The sequence below is a fragment of the Protopterus annectens genome, chromosome 17.part0 (assembly GCF_019279795.1).
Source record: "Protopterus annectens isolate FY-2018-M chromosome 17.part0, PAN1.0, whole genome shotgun sequence".
NCBI lineage: Eukaryota > Metazoa > Chordata > Ceratodontiformes > Protopteridae > Protopterus > Protopterus annectens.
This window is the reverse complement of record NC_056751.1, coordinates 595,100,678-595,123,815: the sequence shown is the minus strand read 5'-3', so window position 1 is coordinate 595,123,815 and position 23,138 is coordinate 595,100,678. Positions and strand designations below refer to the sequence as shown.

At 45.7% G+C, this 23,138-nt stretch overlaps 1 protein-coding gene across 2 annotated transcripts in view; it reads left to right on the top strand.

Moving 5' to 3' along the window:
• Positions 1-23,138, top strand: part of TRIM28 (tripartite motif containing 28) — a 689,781-nt gene that overhangs the window by 447,078 nt on the left and 219,565 nt on the right. For both annotated transcript variants that reach the window (XM_044058953.1, XM_044058952.1), the window contains exon 15: positions 10,324-10,398. In XM_044058953.1, coding sequence (XP_043914888.1) covers positions 10,324-10,398 — 75 coding nt within the window. The remainder of the gene's footprint in view (positions 1-10,323; positions 10,399-23,138) is intronic.

Below are 23,138 nucleotides of genomic sequence, written 5' to 3'. Positions count from 1 at the left end.
ACACCTGTTTGATAATCCCAAAAGTGAAAATGCTAACACTTCAGCTGCTTCCTATGCTAGGCAAAGATGCCTGGTTGGCAACCTTAGACTTAAAGGAAGCTTACTTGCACATTCCAATAAGGGAATCTTGCAGAAAATACCTACGCTTCAGGGCAGGCTCCATGCACTCAGTTCTCTGCACTTCACTTTGGCTTATCTACTGCGCCTAGGGTATTCATAAAGTGTCTAGCTCCAGCCTTTGCATTTTGAAGGCAGAGAAATATTTAAATATACCCATACCTGCACGATTGTCTGATTCAGGCAGGCCAGGACTTTCTATTAAAACATCTGGCATTCGCAAAGAAGCTTCTGAACTCACTGGGGTACACCATAAACTCACCTAGTACCCTGCCAACAGATTGTATTCCTGGGAGCAAGCTTGAACACAACTTCCCAGATGGCTTTCCTTTCTCCAGAGAGAAGTTTGACAGCCTACTTCAAACTACTGGCCACAAAGGCCCAGCTATCTGCAAGGAAACTTCTGCAAGCCCTGGGGTTCATGGCTTCTTGCATTCTACTAATTCCATATGCAAGACAGCATATGAGGAAACTGCAATGGTATCTAAAAAGCCTATGGTGCCAACTTTCTCAAGACCTGGAAACAATTCTGTCATTCCTTGTATAAAGACGGATGTTCTTAGTGTTTCACTGTAGGTAATCACATTTGGGTTATTCTTGCAGTAGCCCTTAGTCGGCCTGTTTTATCAAAGTTGTGGGTCTTGGTTGCGGTCTCATCTTCCGTGGCGTCAGGGATATAAAGAATGCAGAAGACACCATTACATCAGTCATGACGTGCGGTGCTCAAAGCAGAAGCAGTTCCGAAGTGCTAGTCTGTAGACTCCTGACATTTGTTTTCGTTTCAGAACCGAACTCTTCAACTAAAGCCAAGTACCCCATTGGGGAAACTTTCTTGCTCTAAACCAATGTCAGTAAAAGTCAATTGTATTTCTTGTGGAAATCAAATACTTCAGATTTTCATTCGTACTGTAGTTTTCGCCTAGACCCTGACCACGACTTACTTTGCTGTCAGTTTTGTGCCTTATTTAAACCACAAACTATTAGTCTGTACATTTTTGCTTACAAATATTTTGGTACTCTGTTCAATTATCCAGATATGTCTTCGGTAAGCTGTCCAACTACCAACATTCTGAAAAAACAGATACAGGCCACTTGGGTCCAAATTTACTGAGTATGCTTCTAAGCTAGTCGCCAGTTCACTGGTACTCTGAGGTGCTTTCCCAGCCCCTGATGCCCACTACTTCAGATTCTCAGGCTTCTTAAGACCCATTCTGAGTCCGGCATGCCACGAGATGCTTTAACTGTGGAACCTGCAGATGTCTCTACCTTGGATGGGTCTGCTGTGCAGGCACCGGCTTCTGAGGATGTGTTCAGGCCTACTGACTTTCATGTTAAACAGATGCCATCTTCTAGGCATAAAACTCAAACCATGCCTAGGAAACAGACGCCCGGACTGCATGGTCAGGCCTCTGCTTAAACAAATTATCAGAATGGCTGAAGACCTTACTACTTTAATCAGGGGAAGCCAACCTTCCCCCTCTTAAGAGACCTAGGACTGAATTGGCTTATGATACTTCTGACCAGGATTCTGAAATTTGTCTCCTGACCAGGATTTACCCTCATCTGTCTGAGTATTCTGATGCCGAGGACCCCATTCCTTCTGCTTCACCCCCAGAGGATTTTTCTTTTGGTGAAACCTTGCACATTGGGGAACATTTTCACTGGGAAGGCCAAGATTACTCAGATTCCAAGAAAAGGCTCAGAATTCTTCTCCCCCAGCATAGGCCTCTGGCTATCCCTCCTATTTTAGATATATTGGATGTGTACACAGAAGCCAGCCTTAATCCTGATTCTTTGCCTCCAGCTCCTGTTAAACCAGACTGGTATTACCGGGTTCCTGATTCTCACCAGTTCCTATATAAAAGCCATACTGCTGACCCAGAAACTATTTCACAGGGTCCCAAGGGAATTAAGGCCTCTACTGCTAAAAACCCATTACCTTCAGAGAGATTCCAGATATTTAGAAAGGTGGGGGGGAAATGGTGTACACCTCCGCCACTTTAACCATGAGGGCATTAAACTGTCAGTTCCATATGAGTATCAACAGTTTTTGATACATCAGCTGAAAAGCAAAATGACACAACCAGAACAACCAGATTTAAGGGTTGCAGGATTTGTTGCATGGTGCAGAGCAAGTGGGTAAACGTACCTTGCAGTGTGGTTTTGATGCTTGAGGCCTCATGTAGAGCTGCTGTTACGGGGTCTGTTATACGTAGGCATGCTTGGCTCAAAGAGCAAACTACCAGATCATGTCAAAGCTAAATTATTAGATGCACCTCTTCAAAAAGATGTATTGTTTGGTGTTAAAGCAGAGGAGGTGCTGAAGAAAATGGAGGAAAAAGCGAAATCAATGCAAACAGTGAAAGATTTCCTGCAGGTACAGCCTCCACGTTTCAGCAGAAACTGGCCTTCAAAAAAATTGGTCCTTTCCAGCCACGGACAGACCTCAAAGGGGCAGATACAGGCATCCAAGGGGTAGAGGGCAATCTCAAGGGTCTTTCAGAGCCAGACAGTGGCAAGCACCAACCCCAAGAGGTGGAAAAGATAGATCAGTCTTTTAGAAAACAGACACAATGACTTCCCCCTACACCTGCCAAGCAAATATTTATTGGCAGCACCTTTGGGCGGAAAACTGACACTCAAAAAATTGGCATATTGTTAGAAAAGACAAATGGATTCTGGACATTATAGACAGAGGCTACAGGTTCCACTTTCACACCCTTCCAAAAATGAGGCATGCCAAACCTGCCACAAAATCAAAGGGCAGAGGCACAAAAACAAATTTCAGCGCTCATGGACATGAAAGCAATTCAAGAGGTACCTGCAAAAGAACAAGATCAAGGGTTTTATTCCAGACTATTCCTGGTACCAAGGAAAGACAGATTGGAGACCTATGTTAGACCAATCCATCCTAAACACATCTACAGGTGCCAAAATTCAAGATGCTCACATTACAGCAGCTTCTTCCCATGCTGGGCAAGGAGTCTTGGCTGGTGACATTGGACCTCAAGGAGGCATACCTGCATGTCCCTATCAGACATGATTGCAGAAGATACCTCAGATTTCTTGCAGGTTCAACACATTACCAATTCTCTGCATTGCCCTTTGGCTTATCTACTGCGCCCAGAGTGTTTACGAAATGCCTGGCATCAGTAATCTCCTTCTGTAGACTACAAGGGATACAAATCTATCCATATCTGGACGACTTCTGATCCAAGCGGACAGCAAGGACGTACTACTGCAACACCTGGCGTTTGTAAAAACTGTTTAACTTCCTGGGATACACAGTCAACAAAAAGAAATCAAAACTAATACCCTCTCAACAAATAATTTTCCTGGATGCCGACTGGATACAACCACCCAGATGGCCTACCTCACGCCAGGCAAGCAAGGGCAACTGTCTCAATACTTCAGAAAAATGGCAACTTACACCAGGCTAACTGCAAGGAAAGTCTTGCAGGCTCTGGGATTCATGGCATCGTGCATCCTCCTTATCCCATGTGCAAAGCTGCATATGAGGAATCTTCAATGGTACCTAAAAAACTTATGGTCTCAACACAGCTACAGCTTGGAAGCAATTATACCACTCATTCCATGCCTTCAAAAGGAATTTATGTGGTGGGCTCAAGCTTGCCAAAGAAACACAGGTCTTCCTTTCTGTGTACCTCAAGCAACTCAAATCATCGCAACAGACTCCTCCGACTACGCCTGGGGAGCACACATGACAGATCAGTGCATTCAGGGAAAATGGGCACGAAAAGAGAAGCTCCTTCACATCAACCAAAAGGAAATGATAGCCGTGCAAAAGGCTATGACCTTCAAGGACCTACTGCATCCAGGCCAGCTATTGATAAGGACAGACAACACAGTGATGTGGTACATAAACAAACTGGGAGGAACTCATTCATATCCCCTGTGCAGGCAAGCCATGACCCTATGGAACACAGCACTGTAATTGAAAATTCAACTACAGGCACAATTCCTGCCAGGAAAGGAGAAAACACTGGCAGACAACCTAAGCAGAAATGACAGATCCACACGAATGGAAGTTGCATCCTCAAATTTTCACAGATAACTCTGGCGTGGGGACAGCCAGACATGGATCTCTTTGCTACCCACAGAAATTGCCAGTTGAAAAAAATTTTGTTCAAGGACCTATCATCCACCGGTCTGGAAAGTGGACGCACTTTCCTTCAATTGGGCAACATTGACAGTCTGTGCCTTCCCGCCTCTTCCTTTGCTGCCCAAAGTTCTATTAAAAGCCAGAGCAGAGAGGCCGAAAATGATTCTCATTGCTCCAGACTGGCCAAGGCAACACTGGTATCCGCTCCTGAAGAGCCTGACAACATTCCCCACCATGGATCCTACCTCTAGTCCCTCTTCTGTTGTCCCAGCACAACTACAAAACTCTTCAGTTATCTCAAAACTCTAAATCTAGCTGCATGGAGAATTCCTTGATTTCCCAACAGTTTCTCCTCTCCAAGGAGGTGCAGGATGTCATCTTGGAGGCCAGAAGACCTACTAGAAAGGCCTACTCCGCCAAATGGAAACTATTTTGTGCCTGGAATCAAAAGGGACAGAATCCTTGGGTAATAAATATACCTCAAATTTTACAGTACCTAGCTGAGATGTTAAACAATGGACTTTCCTTCTCCTCCAAGATCCACGCTTCAGCCATTTCTGCACAATACAACACAGATCCTCCTTTATTCTCTCATCCTCTCTTAAGGCAGTTCCTCAGAGGGGCAAAGAATATAAAACCCCCAAGGAAACTACCAGTCCCTGCTTGGGACCTCAACGTCATATTGGAAAAGCTGGCCCTTCCTCCCTTCGAGCCAGCTTCTTCATCAGAGTTACAGTACTTGTCATGGAAAACAGCCTTTCTTCTGGCTATCACCTCAGCTCGCAGGGTTTCGGAGCTACAGGCCCTCATGGCTGTGCAACCATTCATCATTTTCCATCAGGACAGAGTTTCCTTACGAACCAACCCTAACTTTGCCAAAGGTAGTATCCAGTGTAGCTTTGAATCAGACTATCCACTTACCTACCTTTTATCCTAATCCACAAAACAAAGGGGAAAGACTACTACATTCCTTGGACATTCACAGACAACTTTGTTGTTATTTGGACAGGACAAGGCCATTCAGGAAATCTGAGCAACTGTGTCCTATGCTGCAGGTGCTCAAGGAAAGGCCCTTTCCAAACAGATAATTTCAAACTGGATAGCTCACTGCATACGCTTTTGTTACTCATTTCATGGAAAAACTGTGCCTTCATGCATCAGATCCCACTCCACCAGAGCCACCGCTACCTCTGCAGCCTTCCTCAGGGGGAGGTCCCTACCAAGGATATTTTGGAAGCAGACACCTGGAGTTCAGTGCACACTAGCACTATCACTTCCCACTATACTCTAAATCTAGAGCGGGCTTTGCCACAGCAGTCCTGCAGGGTATCCTAGCCCCTCCTAGTTCCACTTAGTGCCTATCACCCTTACTTAGCTTTGGGATTCTACCCATGCAGCTGTATGCACGATGAACATAGTACAGTTTTGTACCTACCATAAATGTAGATGTTAAAGTGCTCATACAGCTGCAGTCCAGGTTTCCCTCCCTCCAACCCCTCTTAGGACAGGCCTTATGACAAACCCTTTTCATAGTACCTTTTGGGGTACTCTCTTATGGTGTATTGCTTGCAGCTACTGTTTTTGATTTATCAACATTGCATTTTTGCATAACATTGTTTACCTTCCTTCTGGGGGCACCTGACATCTGGGGCAAGAAAAACTGAAGAAAATGGCGTCTGCTGCCTCTTTTATACCCCTGCCGCACTGACGTCAGGGAGGAAGTGACGACAGCCGACGCCGGACCTAGACTTTGGAATTCGGCTGACCGAGGACCCGCCTGACTGCAGCTGTATGCGCACTCTACATCTACATTTATGGTAGGTACAAAACTGTACTTACTACTCAGAAAAGACCAGGCCTGGCGGCCAATACTGGATTTATCTATTTTGAACTCCACTAGTTATTCCAAAATTCAAAATGCTGACTCTGCAGTGGCTTCTGCCCATGCTGGGCAAGAATGCTTGGCTGGTGACTTTAGACCTAAAAGAGGCATACCTGCATGTCCCAATAAGTCATGCAGAAGATGCCTCAGATTCAAGGCTGGCTTAATGCTTTACAAATTCTCTGCACTGCCCTTTGGCTTATCTACTACGCCCAGGGTCTTTGCAAAGTGCCTGGCACCAGTAATTGCATTTTGCAGACAAAAGCATGCAAATATGTCCGTACTTGGATGACTGTCTCAAGCAGAGAACAAGGACATTCTTAGACACCTGGCGTTTGTGAAAAGGCTTCTAACATGCCTAGTAAACGAAAAGAAATCACAACTGGTACCCTCTCAAAAGATAACATTCCTGGGTGCAAGCTTGAATACAACTGCCCAGATGGCTTTCCTCACGTCAGACAAAGGCAATTGACGACTAACTTCAAACTGATGGCAACAAAAGCAGTCTTCTGCAAGACAAATTCTGCAGGCTTTGGGCTTCATGGCATCCTACTAATTCCATATGCAAGACTGCATATGAAGAAGCTTCAGTGGTACCTAAAGTTTGAGTCAATATTCACAGTCTGGAAACCATGATTCCTCATCCCCTGCCTGCAACGGGAGTTTCTGTGGTGGGAAAAGGCCTGTCACCAAAACATGGGATGGCCCTTCACTTACCCCCTGCCAGCCAAACCTTAGACTCAGATTATGCCTGGGGGGCCCACATGGCAGGAAGATGCATTAAGGGCATATGGGCACCAAAACAAATGCATCTACATATCAACCAGAAAGATGCTAGCTGTTCAAAATGCCCTAACAGCCTTCAAGGACTTGCTTCATCCAGGGCAACTACTGATAGACACCACAGTTATGTGGTATATAAACAAGTAAGGGGGCACACACTCGTATACCCCCTTTGCAGATTAGCCATGGCACTGTGGGACACAGCTTTGACCTACCAAATACATCAAGCTCAATTCCTGCCAGGAAAACAAAACTCTGGCAGACTATTTACGCAGAAACCTTATGGATCCTCATGAGTGGAAACTAAATCCACAAGTCTTCAGCATGATAGAAAAATGGGGGAACCCAGACATGGATCCATTTGCCTCTCCTCAAAATTATTAATTGAAAAGTTTCTGCACAAGGATCACAGACAAGCATGGAAAGTGGATGGCCCTATCTTTCAGTTGGAAAACCCTATCCGTTTACGCCTTTTCTCCTCTGCCTCTTCTACCCAAGATACTCCTAAGTCAGACAAGAGAAGCCAAAGATGATCATCTCCCCGGACTGGCCTCACCAGTACTGGTACCCAATCCTAAGGAACTTGTCTCAATACCTAGCTTGGACCTTGCCTCAAAGACCACAGCTACTGTCCCAGCAAAGCAATCGGATCGTGCACAATCAACTACAGACTCTGAACCTGGCAGCATGGCTAATCATGTAATCATACAAACGACACCTCAGTAAATCTGTAATGGATGTCATTTTGGAAGCCAGAAGACCTAGTACTAGAAAATCTTATGCTGACAAATGGAAGATATTCTGTGCTTGGAGTCTAGCACAAGGAACTGATAGCAGAACCACCTATTCCTCAGATATTACAATACTTGACTGAGATGTTTGACAAAGGCCTATCTTTCTCATCAATCAAAATCCATGCCTCTGCCATTTCGGCACATTACAATACAGAGCCACCAATCTCTTATCCTTTAATAAAGCAGTATCTTAGAGGAGCCAAAAATCTAAGGCCGCCTAGATCAACATTACCTGCAAGGGACTTCAATTATGTGTTGGAAAAGCTCACCCTGCCTCCATTTGAACCAGCTGCTACCACTGATAAATTTCTTATGGAAGACAGCTCTGCTACTAGCAATTACTTCAGCAAGAAGAGTTTCAGAGCTATAAGCCCTCATGGCTGTAGAGCCTTTGTCATATTCTACCCAGACAGGTTGTCTCTGAGGACAAATCCTACTTTTATGCCTTGGGTGGTTTCCAGTGTGGCTCTTAATCAAACAATTCATCTGCCAACCTTTTATCCAAATCTGCAGAAGAAAGGGGAGAATTCTGCATTCCTTGGACATGTGCACAGCTAAGATTCTACTTGGGCAGGACTAAAGCCCTAAAAAACTGAGCAATTTCTAGTGTCATATGCTGCAGGATCAGAAGAAAAGGCCATTTCAAAGCAGACAGTTTCAAAGTGGATAAGCCACTGCATCAGTTTCTGCTACTTACACCATGGTAAACCTGTGCCCAAGGGCATTAGGTCTCATTCCACCAGAGCTGCATCTACTTCAGCCTTTCTCAGGGGAGTACCAACCAAAGACCTTCTAGAGGCTGCTACTTGGAGTTCTGCTCACACCTTTACAAAGCATTACCATTTGCCTCTTAGTCCAGGGCAGGCTTTGCCACTGCAGTGCTGCAGAGCTTTATAGCCGCACCTAATGCTGTTTAGCTCCAGCCTCCCAACCATAGCTCTGGGATTCTACCCAAATGCAATGACTGCAACAGTGAAACATGAACATAATACAGTTGTGTACACTTACCATAAATGTAGATGTTCGTGTTTCACTGTTGCAGTCCAGGTTATCCTCCTGCCATCCCCCTGTCATCTTTATCTTCTACAACCTATGTGGTGTATTTGCTTGTAGATGAAGGTAATATTGATGCATGTATATATATTTATATAATATTGCTACCTTTTTGGGGCGCACCTGACATTGGGGGCAAGAAACTAAAGAAAATGGTGTCTGCTGCATTTTTTATACCCCTGACGAACTGACGCAGGACCCAAGACTTTGAGTTCAGGCCGACTAGGGCAACCTGCCAGAAGATTACCCAAATGTGTAATGACTGCAACAGTGACTGCAACAGTGAATGCACTCTAACATCTACATTTATGGTAAGTGTACACAACTGTACTATCTTGCTCTGCACGAACCCTTCCTTCTCACCGAAAATTGCTTCTGAATCTAACATTAGACTATTAACCTGCTAGTTTTCTTTCCAAATTTTCAGAACAAGGGTGAATATAAACTGCATTTGCTAGGTGTTCATAGACTGCTTCATTTCTACTTGCACAGAATTAAACCCTTTCGTAAGTCTGACCAGTTATTCAGGTCCTTTTCTAGACCCTTTTTGGGCAAAGCCATATCCAAGCTAGATGGATTACACAATGTATTCTGCAAGTCTGTAAGGACAAAGATCTGTCCCCGCCTGGTCCTGTTAAAGCTCATTCAACCAGATCTATGGCGACTTCTGCTAGTTTTTGGTCTAGGGTTTCACTGGATGATATCTGTGCAGCAGCGATCTGGGCAAGGTCACATACATTAATTTCTCAAGTTGGATTTGATCTCTAGAAGGGAGAGCATCCTTTGGCTTTGGGGTGCTCAGGAATATCCTTCCATGAGGGCCTCTCAGGTGTTTTGGTAGATGGGGACTCTGTCCCACAGGTTGCAGATAAATTAAGTTAACTACTTCAGATAGATGTACTCTCCATAACTTTCCATCTGAGTAGTTGTACTTCATTTTCTGCAACTGTCCCGCCCTCCTTCCCCCAAACCTGTTCTAGGTTAGTGGTGATATTGAGTTGCTGATAGTTTGGATAGTGGCAAACTGTCTGAGGGAAGGTAGGAGATGAGGGATTGTGGGTAAGGGGGAGGAGCTTGGAGCAGATGCTTGAAAAAGTTGCCGGCTCGGATCCAATATGGATCAGAATACCCACGGGTTGCAGAAAATGAAGTAGAACTACTCTGATGGAACGGTATGGTGAGTACATAACTTTTTTTCTTTTTTAAAGCTACAAGAGTTATAGATATGGAATATGTTTACAAAAGCTGTTTTCAGTACTTTGAAAACACTGAAATAAAGTAGAACCAAAGTTGGTGTCGTATGTGAATTGAGAATTTGCATGGTTTAATTGCAGTCAAGTTGGGGGAAGACTTGAAGTGCCACTCATATGTAACTCTAACATGACATTGGAAGTTTGTAGAATGAAAAGTTTTTGAATTTAGTATAGATTTATGCAAGTCTCTTGATTTGGTAATTCTTGAGTGATCTTCAGCAAAAGGGTTGTCCAGTTTTAGATGTGTTGGTATAAATGTTTACATGTGTACGTGGTGTGTAGATAAGTTGTGAAATTAGTTTAACATTTTTTTTTCAGAAATGTGAACGTCTGCTGTTGCAGCTGTTGTGCCACGAATCAAGCAAGCCTTTCCACAAGATGGCTGCCAATGCAGTGAGTAGATGGTTTTGTTAAAGCAAATTGCTGCAGTAGTCATGGGTGGAAAGTTTTAAATTAAATTTTGACTGGAATATTCTGCTTTAATTTTAGATATGATTTTTTGTCTGCACAGTTTAATGAAGTTGAATTTTTGATAAGCTCATGGGATCATTTCTCTGCAAATCAGCATGGATCGGTTTAGTCTCTAGCTTTTATAGGAGGCAGACTGTTTAGTAAAGGGTTGTCTCATGCAGGGCTGGTAGTACCTGTAACCACGGTCAGTTTTCAGGGTGGTATGAGTGAAAACATTTTTTCTGAAGTATGGATTTTGAGTAGCTGGTGCCATGGGAGTTACCAGTCCATCCACAAGGGTTCATAGCTTACACAAGTAGACATAGCTTTTATTTGCCCTGGAAAACTAATCCTTTCTTGACTTCTGTAGCATTGTGGATATTTCACTTCCTCCTTTTAGAATTGCAAGAAGTGCTTTTAGCAAATAAGACATTCTCAAAGTTTTCTAGCAGGAAAAGGGATATTTCCTCTTGTATTGATTATCCTTCTGAAATACCAAGAGCAATGCGATAGTCTAGCATGGTTTTCATGTTTCACTGTTGTAGTCCTTGTGGGACTTCTGCCATGGAAGTTCTTGGCTGGCCCAACTACCAGGGAATAGTTTTGTGCCTTCTGGAGCTGGTAGCGCTCTGCCTGATGTCACTACACTTGGGTGTAAGGATAGTTAGCTGGCGCCATGATCTTAGTTCATTCTTGCTGTTGGAGCCTGAAGTAGAGTGCTAGTCTGTGCATCCATTGGTCCACACCAGAGCGAAGGTTCTGTGTACCCTGTTGGGGGGCGTTATGTATAGTTTGCCACAGCAGAGGCCATTTTTTGACAGTACACTGGGACTTCAACTTTTGTGTGAATTGCTCGGGGCTGGAACATCACTTCCCCAACTGTCTTTCCTGCTTGCTTTAGCAGCAGGGCCATTAGTCTTATGGTTGAGATTGTAGCAAGGTATCTTGGTGAGTTGTCAGGTTGCTCACATATTGTCCAAAGGTTGAGCTAAGACTCCTCCTTAAGGGAAAGAAAAGGAGAAAATTAAGGCTTGGGGGCTTGGATGATGGCCGCTTGCTTTCAGTCTTCCTAAGCCTATTGCTGAAGGTGAGGTGCTTTTTCTGTGACTGAGGTGGTGGCACAAGCCTCTCTCAAACCTGTTCAGTTATTCCTTCAGGTCCCTCCATCTTTTCAAGTCGTAAGACTGTGTTCATCAGTTAAGTCCAGAACCACTGTACAGGTTCCAGATTCAGACAACCCTACTAAGATCACTGGATCCTCGTGTTGCCTAGATGTTGCAATAGCTTTTTGCCTGTGAGTCTGTTCTGGGTCAGGTTGGTCACAGTTGGAACAGAGAGGCTGTTCCCATTCCCAGGCGTATCAACAGGATGTTGAGGTTTGCTGAAGATCTAATCTCTGGCTAGATCCAGGCGGTCTCTCCCAGATTTCAGGATGCCCTTCTCAGAAGACATCTGATTCAGATGAGGACTTTGACCAGGAGAGATAAACCCAGTGGCAGACCCAGATGTTGACCCCCCAGGCCCTGTGGAAGGAAAAGTTAACTTGTCCAAAAACCCCTTGCCTACTGACAAAAGTAAAATCGTAGGTTTGGCAAAAGTTAACATATCTACCCTAACTATGTGGGACCTGAAATGCCAGTTTCACAAAGTTAAATACCAGTAAGCCCTTCTGGACCAAATGAAGTGGAAATTGATGGGTATGGGGAACCCTGGTATCTCTAGGGAGTTGTTCTTTGGAACTCCTGTCAAGTAGCCAAACCATCCCCATACTGTGTGGCTATGATACTATGGAAGCTTTCAGTAGGCCTGCAGGTGTTGTCATAAGATATGCCTGGCTGAGGGAATAGTCTCTCCCAGGTCATGTCAAATCTAACAACCTGAATGCCCCTTTGGATAAAGAATTTCTCTTTGGTCCCAAGGCTGAAGCTGTACTCAAGGAAATGGAAGACTAGCTTAAGTCCATGCAGACTGTTAAGGACTTAAAGTTCAGCCTCACTTCAGGAAGTAACCAAAGCGTTGGTCCTTTCCAACACAAGGCTATGCAAAGAAAACCCCACAGGAGAAGGAACCATGGACCGTACCAACAGTCCAGGCAGTGGCATTCTGAACCCATTAGGCCGGGGTCTTATGCCCAAAGGCAGGGAGCCACAGTGACTCTACCATGGTACTCCCCCACTCCCCTCCCTGTTCCCAGGCTATGGGGGAGGACATCTAATAGTCTTGGCTCATTACTACATACCAGTGGATGCTAAACATTCAAAGGGTTACCAGCTGAAATTCGGGCAACCCTTGGTCACTTCAGACATTCCACTTAGGGCATTGGCCCAGGTTGGTTACTGTGCACCCAGGGCTCTAAGGAACCAGTACCACAACACTAACGAGGAAGAGGATTTTACTTAACTCTTCCTGGTACTGGAGTTACAAGATGGTTGCATACTGAGTAACAGCTTGATGTCCTATACCTATGTTGCAGTATTTGTGTGGGATTTCCTACCTCAGGCGACTTGAATGTCTGCTCCCATACAAAAGCTTGGCTGTTGTAGGTGCGTGGGACGTCACATGTAGCGCCTAAACAAGGGACCTTTAAATGTGAGGTCTGCATACACAGACCTCAACTTTCAGCCACAGTCATCAGTTGCTTCGCTCCTCTACTTTGAAGATGTCTAAAGCCAAGTACCCTGTTGGGGATTTTTGTTTAAATGTCCTATTTCTATGTGCAGTATTCTTGGTGTGGTATTTCCTGCCTCAGGCAATCCTGTACGTTGGCTTCTATACAAAAGCTTCAGCTTGACTGCTGTGGGATGTCACACGCAGTGCCATAAGCCAGGGGCCTTAAATGTGATGTCTGCCCACACGGACCTCAGAACCTTTCAGCCTCAGGCTGTCACATCGTGTGCTTTACTCCTTCACAAGAAGTCTAAAAGCTAAGTACGCCATTTGGGGGGGTTTCTTTGACTTCTAAAGCTTGGTTTTCTGTATTAACCTCTAGCTGAGGTCAGCTAAAAAGGGTAAATGCCAATGTGGGTGCCAGATATTGCATAAAGATGCACACGACTGCTGTTTTTTGCCTAGGCCGAGAGCACAACCATACTGCTTGCTCAATTTTCCAATCCTTCGTACCCAAGGCCCCTATAGCAGTCTGGCTGCCTTCAGTCTATACCTAGAAAACCAGAGACTTGAAAAAAGTGCACTAAGGATGGATCCCCAGTGCCCACTTAACACTGCCTCTGCTTTGATGCCCTACCAGCTACCGATTTTAGGAGTTGGATGTTGATCTGTCTGCTTCAGTGACTTTCAAAGTCTCTTCTCAGTTGACTAGTGGCATGTCCATGGAGCTTACTCAAACATCTGCTACAACCAATGTCTAGGGGCAACCAGACACAGCTGGGCCTCTGACCGGGATCCCCTCGACACTACAATCCTTAGCCGTGCACCAGATTCCAGGTCTTTTGCCTAAGGCTACTCCATTAAAAAATATCTGTCTACAACCTCAGACCACCTACCTAATTGGCAGTCCTTTACTTCCTCTGATGCAGGCCTTCATGGCCTGTAGGCCCAGAGCCTCTTCATCTACCCTTCCTCTCCTCAGCCCTAGACCTGCCTCTACCACCTCTTTTCCTCTTCCCAGTACTGAAGACTGAAGAGCAAGAGACTGCTTATTCATCTTTAGATGTATCCATCTCATAATGCTTCTCTAATACCCTCTCCTCTGGGATACTTCTCCCCAAATAAAGAATCCATCTAAGGGGACTCCTCCAGATGTCAGCTTTGAAGAGACCATTACAGAATTGAAGGAATACTTTAAATGGGACACCTCACAAATGTCTGACTCTAGTTATTTTGAACTTTTAAAAGTGGAATCTCCCTCCCCTTCTGTTCCACCTGTAATCCCTGCCTATTTGATGCCTTTGCATCAGACACCAGATTCTCAGCCACCTGCCCCTAAAAGGCCAGACTGCTTCTAAAAGGTGCCAGATGACCAAAACTTTAGTTCTGTCTCCTTTGGCAGAATCTGCTGTGATTACTATGTCCCCAGATAAAGTAATCCAGACTTAGTCTGCTTCTCTTACCTACGGATAGACAGCAAAACATTGGTAGAATTGGAAAGGTCTACACCTCTTCTACATTGGCCATTAGAGCCATCCGCTATTAACCCCCATGTGACAATGTTTTTGGACTTGGTCTCTCAAGCCACTACTCTGCTGGCTACTACTCCTGACTGCCCCACTAAAGCTGACATTCCAAACAGTCTCTGGCTGTCTAGCCACTCAGATGCAGTTATGCTGCTGAGGCCTCTGCATGCTCTGCAGCATCTGCCTCCATTCTCGGGAGATGCTCCTGGCTTTATCTGCAACACTTGCCAGAAGACTTCTTTCTGTATGGCAAACCAGATATGTTCAGAAATCTGCAGGTAAATTGCAAGGAATTGCAAGACCTAAAGCATCTCCTGGTGTCCCCAATTCCCATCTCTTATAGGAATTACCATGCCAAGGCCACGTTTGTTAGATGAAACCCGCCCTCTGGGCATACCTCTTCCAGACAGAGGAACCAGAAGGCAAACCCCTGCCAGGCCAGCTGCCTCTCAGCCTCCCTGTAGACATGGTAAAAAGCGCTCCCACTAGGAGTCTAAGCTCACTCCACCAGGGCAGTGGCAGCCTCCAAAGCTTTTTAAAAGGCCTGGGCACCACTTCCGTACTGGAAGCAGCCATGTGGTCCACCATTCACACTTTCACCAAACACCAAGTTAGACAATGTCTCCAGAGCACATGTAAGTATTTGCCAAGGCAATCCTGCAGGTCTTTGTGGAATCTGCCTCTTTACTGCCGCCCTTCCTTCCAACTAAGCCATGGTACTCTCCCACACCAAGAATACTGCAGCATAGGAAATGGGGCACAGAATAGTTGTGTAAAATCTTACCATAACCGTAGACGTTTTCTTCCATGTTGCAGTATTCCTTCCCACCCAACAAAACCCCCCTTATCCTTCTCTCGTATCCTCGGGTCTCTTGGGGTCCACACCCTATCCTGTGACCTGTGTAACCACATAATGGCTCCTTTGCCCTATGACTGACATCACTGGCTACTCCTACTGGGCTTTCATGATGTTCTTAGTGTGTGTTCCAGTCATCACCTGGGGGATTTATCCCTGCTGTGGTAGCCCTCAGTCGGCCCAAATACCAGTGGGAATGTTTGTTTTTCTGCGTCTGCTGTTGTCGCTTGCTGCCTGATGTCAGTGCTGTAAAGGAGAGCAGCCATTGCATCAGTCTTTCTTGCTGTAGAGCCCGTAGCAGAGCCAGTTGACAAGTGTGCCAGTCTGTCGCTACCATAGTTTTGATTTGCAGCTGAAAACGTCTAAAGCAAAGTACCCCATTGGGGATCCTTTTTCTTGCACTAATTGTCTCGCCTGTGGAAAGCAAATACCACAGACTTCCACTCGTACTGCGTCACTTGTGTAGGCACAGATCACTGTCCCGTTACCAGTTCTGTGCCCTCTTTAATGTGAGAACCATTCGTTGTAGAGCTGTTGATGTAGCCTGGGATTTTCGTCTTCCTTCACATTCTGAAATGGCGTCAGCCAGCCATCTGTAGACATTCTGAAAACGCAAGGGCTAAGACTGGGCCAAGCCTTCCAACGACTCTGCCACTAAGCAGGTAGTTCTGAATTCAGTGAGGTGCTCTCAGCCCCTGATGGCCAATTCTATATTTGCAGGCCTCTACAGAGACCCTTTGAGTATGCCGCAGAAATCTGTCTTCCAAACCTTTGATAGTGTCTGCGGTTGGGTCCAGAGCTGTGACGCAGGCACCGGCTTCGAGGAAGCCTTTCGCACTACCACTTCCACACTACATCTTCTCTTCAGACTACCGTTCCTCTCAGACCGATGGCTTTTTAGGCCTAGAGGCTAGGCCACTCCCAGGAGAACTACCTTTAGCAACCATGTTACTCCTGCTCCTCCTCCCCAAACTCAAATGCTTAAAATGGCAGAGGATCTTATCACCCTTATCAGAGGTAGTCAGGCCACAATTTCTAAAAGGAAGAGACCTTTCTCCTGAAATAGTAACAGAACAGGATTCTGAGGAGTCTGATTATTCAGATTTTGAAGAACAACCTCTGCTTGAGGATTCAGAGTAGTCATTCCCTGCCTCCCCACCAGAAGATCTTTTCTTTTGGGGAAACCCTTCACATCCCTGGAACATTTCCACTGGGAATCCCGGGACTTCCCTAAGTCTAAGACAAGATCTAGAGATGTTCATGTTTCACTGTTGTAGTCATTACATTTGGGTTATCTCCTTGCAGTAGCCCTCAGTCGGCCTGATTATCAAAGTCTTGGGTCCTGCGTCAGTTGCGGTCTCATTTTCCATGACGTCGGGTAGTCAGGGGTATAACCTGCCCCATCACAGACCCTTGGCCATCCCTCCTGTCTTGGAGGTAGTTGATGTCTTCCGGGAATCCAGTTAAACTCCTGATGCCCTCTCACCTGTTCCCAGAAAATCTGACTGGTATTAGAGTACCGGATTCTCTGATACCTGTATGGGAATCCTGCTGCAGACCTGGAGGTCATTACACAGGGACCAAAAGGAGCTAAGGCTAATTCTACAAAATCCTACTCCTGACAAGGACCCCAGAGCTCTGGACAGATGGGGTGAAAGTGTACACCTCTGCAGTCTTTGCTATCAGAGCTCCCAACTTCTGCACTGTTATAACTTGATATTACTTGTGAACCTCTGCTATCTCTGAAAAAACAAACAAAAAATCTTTTTTTTCCCCACTTTTCTGAGATTTAAAAAAGTTCAAGTTACAGGCTTGCTGTTCTTGAACTGTTTTGTAAGTTTCTGTGAGGCCATTTTTGCTTGGGCTAAAGGGAAGTCTCTCTGTTGATCAGTGGCAGTGATAAACATTGAGCTGCTTCCCTGCCCCCCGTGGGAGTGGTTACTGACTTGAAACTGTAGTTTTATTGGCTGTTTTGGGTCAACTCCTGGCTCTTTCCGGCCCCTGCTATCAAGCACGCTTTAGAGTGCTTTAGCGCGATATAGCGCGGAGTTGCCACTAGAGCAGCATCGGGCAGCGCCGGTTTAACAAGGTTAAACTTTTTCTGGCTCCATAAAGTCTGTTCTTCATTTTTTCCCTTAGAACTGCTCTACTAGTAATCTAAACAGTATATCCCTTAACTAAAAAGCACAGCACTTGTTCCTAAAAGCTTTTACTTGTCTTAAAAGCATCTTCTTTTCAGGTTTAGCACTTATGTATTATACAAAGTCCCTCACTAGCAAACCCCCCCCAGGAGTACCCACTTCCTTACTAAGTCCTCTCTTATTCAGTTACACCCCTAACTTCTAAATTTCTCTAGCATGTCGAAGGGCCAGATGCTGGTGTCCTCTCCTGTCCAGTTGGTGTCCTCTCCTGTCCAGTTGGTGTCCTCTCCTGTCCAGTTGGTGTCCTCTCCTGTCCAGTTGGTGTCCTCTCCTGTCCAGTTGGTGTCCTCTCCTGTCCAGTTGGTGTCCTCTCCTGTCCAGTTGGTGTCCTCTCCTGTCCAGTTGGTGAATTTGGGAATATTGAGGCAATGTTACAATTGCCTCATGTACACTGACAACCCTCTCCTCCCACATAACACAAATACTTGCGAGATGCAGTTATTTAGCCAAACTGGAGGCTGAGCTCTCAACTCAGGACTGGCAAGACCAGACAGGAGGAGAAGGCAACTACACACACCCCAAAACCAGTCTCACATAAAGCTATCACAACAATGAATCAAACACATAAACACAGTCATACTCGGAGGCTCGGAGCAAAAATTTATCTTAACAGCAGAGGCCTCCAAAGCAGACATCCAAGCAACTGCCACCTCATGACACCACAGGCAACACACAAAAATCAGTGTGCAAAGCAGTCACAGCCCTTAAGGCCAAATACAACACCAAGCATACTTGTCATAGGTGACTCCATAGTCAGACACACTGACGTCCCACTCACCAGGCTGAACAAGGAGAGAGTCACAGTAAGCTGCCTATCTGGCGCTAGAATCCGCCACATAACACAAGCACTCGGATCACTCCACAGCAAGTACAAATATGACTGTCATTGTCCATGCTGGTGTGAACGACCTGAGACGTACCTCCCTGGACTACATAGAGACCTAGAGGAGCTCTCTGATTATGTAGCCCAGGCAGGTATGACCCTGACCCTGAGCAGTATCCTTCCTTCAAGAATGATGCCACAACATAGAGACAAGATGATCAGCTTTAACAATTGGCTTAATTTCTGGTGTCATTCAAAGGGGATCCAGTGTCTGTCTGCCTGGGATGACATGCTTGACAAGCCATGCTGCTTCGCAAGGGACAGCTTGCACCTGTCACCCCTGGGATTCCGGATATTGGCTAAGGCTCTTGCCACCCCCATAGTGCCTTTTTTAGGCAAGGCTCAAATTCTAAACCTACCACCCTAGAAAACAAAATGGGAAGAAACTAAGGGTAATGCTGCTCAATGCCAGAAGTCTAAATCTCAAAATGCATGCTCGAGGCCCTTCTCAGTATGGAGAACATCGATGTCTGTGCTGTGACTGAAACCTGGTTCAAGGCTCCTGAGAGCACCCGGCACTATCAGGTTTTACCTCATATCATGCGTTCCGGCCCCAAAACCCGGACCACACCACAAAGGGGTGTATCCATATTCATCAAGGATACCCACACCTCCAGGTTGGTGGCAACGCACAAGCATCGGAAACCATCCAGGTGCAATTAACCATAGGCAAAACTGCTCTACAATTTGTAGCATGCTACAGGCCACCCTCTCAAACTCAGGAACCCCACACAGCCTTCCTGAAGACACTGGAGGGTATAAATGCATCTCCAAACACCATTATATTGGGTGACTTCAACTACCCGAATATAGACTGGGAACATTACTCAAGCCCCAACTTTCTAGCCCAAAGGTTCCTGGAGTTCATAAATTCAAATGCCATGGAACAACTAGTCACCGTTCCCACAAGAGGAGAAAATGTACTAGATCTCATCACAAACATGGGGACAAAATGCTCCACACTGGAAGTATATCCCTCATTGGTGAGATCAGATCACAAACTTATCTTACTGGAAGTCCACATCCCGCCCCCACCCCAAACAAAAAAGACCACAGTGAAGAACTTCTCTAAAGCAAACTTCACACTACTCAAGACTGGTGTGGTATCCTTCAAGGCCCCCGAGCCAGTGGAAACCACAACCCAAGCTGCGGATGCCCTTACAAATGCCTTCTACGAACACCTCCAGGACTGCATGCATCAGGCAATCCCTAATAAAACCAAGACTCTTTCCACCAAGGGCAAACGTCCAGTCTGGTGGACCCCAGCCATAAACAAACTTTACAATAAGAGGAGGAAGCTGTTACATGATAGAGCAAAATCCATAAAAGAGAAGACACCCTTTATCATTATTAGTAAAAAAAATACGAGCACTCAAAATCATCCAAGGCCAAATTTGAGAGAAAAATTGCAATAGATTCAAAAGATAATCGTAAGGCTGCCTTCAGCTATGTTAGAAATCTGGGTGGAAACTCCCAGATATGTGCAGAATTAGTCCAAAATGATACAAAAATCACTGAACCCACAGACATTGCCAACATACTGGCAGACAGGTTCAGTGCAAACTTCACCCCCCCCCCCCAAAAGGAGAGATAACTATCCCAGCGGAGTGTAGCCTCCCAGACATCTCTAATGCGCAGGTGAAAGCTGCTCTCTGTAAAGCTAAAAACACAGCATCAATGGGACCGGATGGTGTCCCCGGCTGTGTGCTACACTAACTCAACGAGTAACTAAACCCGCATATAAGGCAGCTGTTTAATCTTAGCCTTACCACAGGATACGTGCCCAAGGAGTGGCGTGCGGCAACTGTGGTCCCACTCCACAAAGGCGGTACCTCTACGGACCCTGGAAATTACCGCCCCATAAGCTGCTTAAGCCTGGTCTGCAAAGCTATGAAGAGGATCATAATGGAACTCATAAACAGAGACATAGGGGACTTGCAGACATTGGACCTGACCCAGTTTGGCTTTGTCAAGGGCAGATCATGCCTTTTGAACTTGGTCGACTTCTTCGAAACAGTCACCAAGGCCATTGATGAGGGAAAGGCAGTCCATACAGCCTACCTTGACCTTGCAAAAGCTTTCGACACAATACCCCACTCTGGTATTATAGAGAAACTTACCAGCTTAAATGTAAACCCATATGTCACAAGATGGGTTGCAAACTGGCTAAAGGACAGAACCCACAGGGTTAGAGTTGCCTGTGCCATGTCAGACTCCAAGCCGGTCACAAGTGGGGTCCCGCAGGGCTCAGTCCTTGGCCCCCTGTTCGGCATCTACTTCTCAGAAGTACAGGCAAACATAGGAGGACTATGGCTGACAAAGTTTGCAGATGACTGCAAACTGGGCGCCATAGTGGAAAGTACATCGGACACGGATATCCTTCAGAGGGGTCTCACGGAAACTGATAACTGGTGCCAGAGCCATGGCCTGAAGTTAAATGCCAAAAAATGTATAGTCATACCCTTCGGGGAAAACAAGGTAACCCCAAGCTACCATATAGGTGGCAATCCATTAAGCACATAAGAGGTTATCAGGGACCTGGGGACCCAGGTTGACAGTGGCCTTTCTTTTGACACTCGCATTGCTAAAGTGGTTAGAAAGACCTTCTACATTGCCCACCTGATCATGAAGGGATTCGCATCCAGATCAAGTGAGGTCATTGTTCCCCTGTACTCTTCACTTATCAGACCAATGATAGAGTACAATGCCCCATTTGGGATTTATCTCACCCGACACCTGCAGCAATTGGAGAGACCCCAAAAGTTCCTCACCAAAAGGATAAAGGGACTCCAAAATCTGTCATGCTGCCAGACTGAAGAAACTCCAGCTCTATTCAGTCGCATACCACCTGCTCAGAGGTGACCTGTGCCTGACATACAAGGCCATGTCCAACCCGGAATTAATGGACATGCTCCACCTCAAAAAATCCAAATCTACCAGATCCACTAGAGCAAGCGACTTAAACCTTAGCACGGATATAAATAGGACATGCTGGAGGGATAGATTTGTCACCCAGAGACTCCCTATGCTGGGGAATAAAATCCCAGTCCATGTGAGGCAGAGCACCTCGCTGGCTCTGTTCGAGAAATCTTGACCGGTGGATGGGAGATCGTAGGTTTACCCCGGGAATCATCTGTCACTGCTGGACAGAGGCACAACAAACTAATGGGCACAGTATTTTTTAACATAAGGGGTGGCGTAAGCCACAACATTGGGCTAGGCTTATAAATGCCTTAGGGCAGATAGCCTAGTATAAACCTATGAACGGTCTGTTCCACATGTTAAAATATCAACACACTTTGGAACTGTAAAATGATTTCTACCATTCCTGGCTGTGCCAATTCGAAAGAGCAAATTTACTGCACTCTACTTGTTAAGTGGCTAAACACTCGTTACAGTGTGGATTTGACACCCTAGAAGCGTCAAGCAGGGCAGCAGTGTCAGGATCTGTCATTAGGAGACATGCATGGTTGAAAGAACAACCTCTCCCTGATCATGTCATATCTAGATTACTTGATGCACCCTTGGATAAGGACCACTTTGGAGAAAAAGCAGAAGAGGTGCTTAAAGTTGAAGACCAAGCAAAATATATGCAAACGGTAACAATTTCCTTCAGGTACAACCTCCTAGGTTCAGTAGGAATTTTCCCTCAATAACACTGGTCCTTTCCTGCACCTAGCAGACAGGGGCAAGGTAAGCCTTGCAGGGACAGACAACCCAGACTCCCACCCCCAGGGACAGCAAAGAACCAGACAGTGGACCACTTCCACTCCAAAGGCACTGAGTTCTAAGCCATCCCTATATGGCAAAAACTGACTCCCCTTCCCCCTGCCCTCTTCTCTCACCAAAAATTAGGAGGAAGGCTCTCCTCAGCTAAGAAAATGGGCTTCCTGTAACAAGGACCAGTGGGTCTTGATGATTTTTCAGGGATACAAATTCTCCAACGAACTCCCAATTCTAAGAGGGTACCCAGACTTGCCTCCAAATCCGTGGGCAGAGGCATTGAAACAAGTCCAAACTCTCCTATCCAAAGGGCAGTAGAACCTGTCCCCTCAGATCAAACTGGCAAAGGCTTTTATTCCAGACTATTCCTTCCCAGGTAAGAGGGCACTTGGTGCCCCATCCTGGATCTATCCATTCTGAACACCACCTTGGTGGTCCCCAAATTCAAAATGCTAACTTTACAGCAGATGCTGCCTAGGCTGACAAAATATGCCCAGTTAGTAAGCCTAGATATAAAAGATGCCTACCTCCACATCCCCATAAGAGAATCCTGCAGGAAATTCCTTCTCCAGAACAAGCTCACAACACTTTCAGTTCTCTGCGCTACTCTCTGGCTCATCTACTGCGCCCAGGGTAATCACCAAATGGTTAGCCCCAGCCATAGCTTTCTGCAGACAGAAAAATATACAAATGTACCCTTGTCTAAATGACTGCATCATTCAGGCAGACTCTTAAGAAAAGCTACTCAATGACTACTCTGTCAAAACACTCCTAACCTTCTTGGGGTGCACAAACGAGAAGAAATCAAACACCCTCCAGGAAGGCAATTTTCTTGGAGCACTGCTGGAGACAGCATCTGAAATGGCCTTCCTATCCCCCTGAGGAGC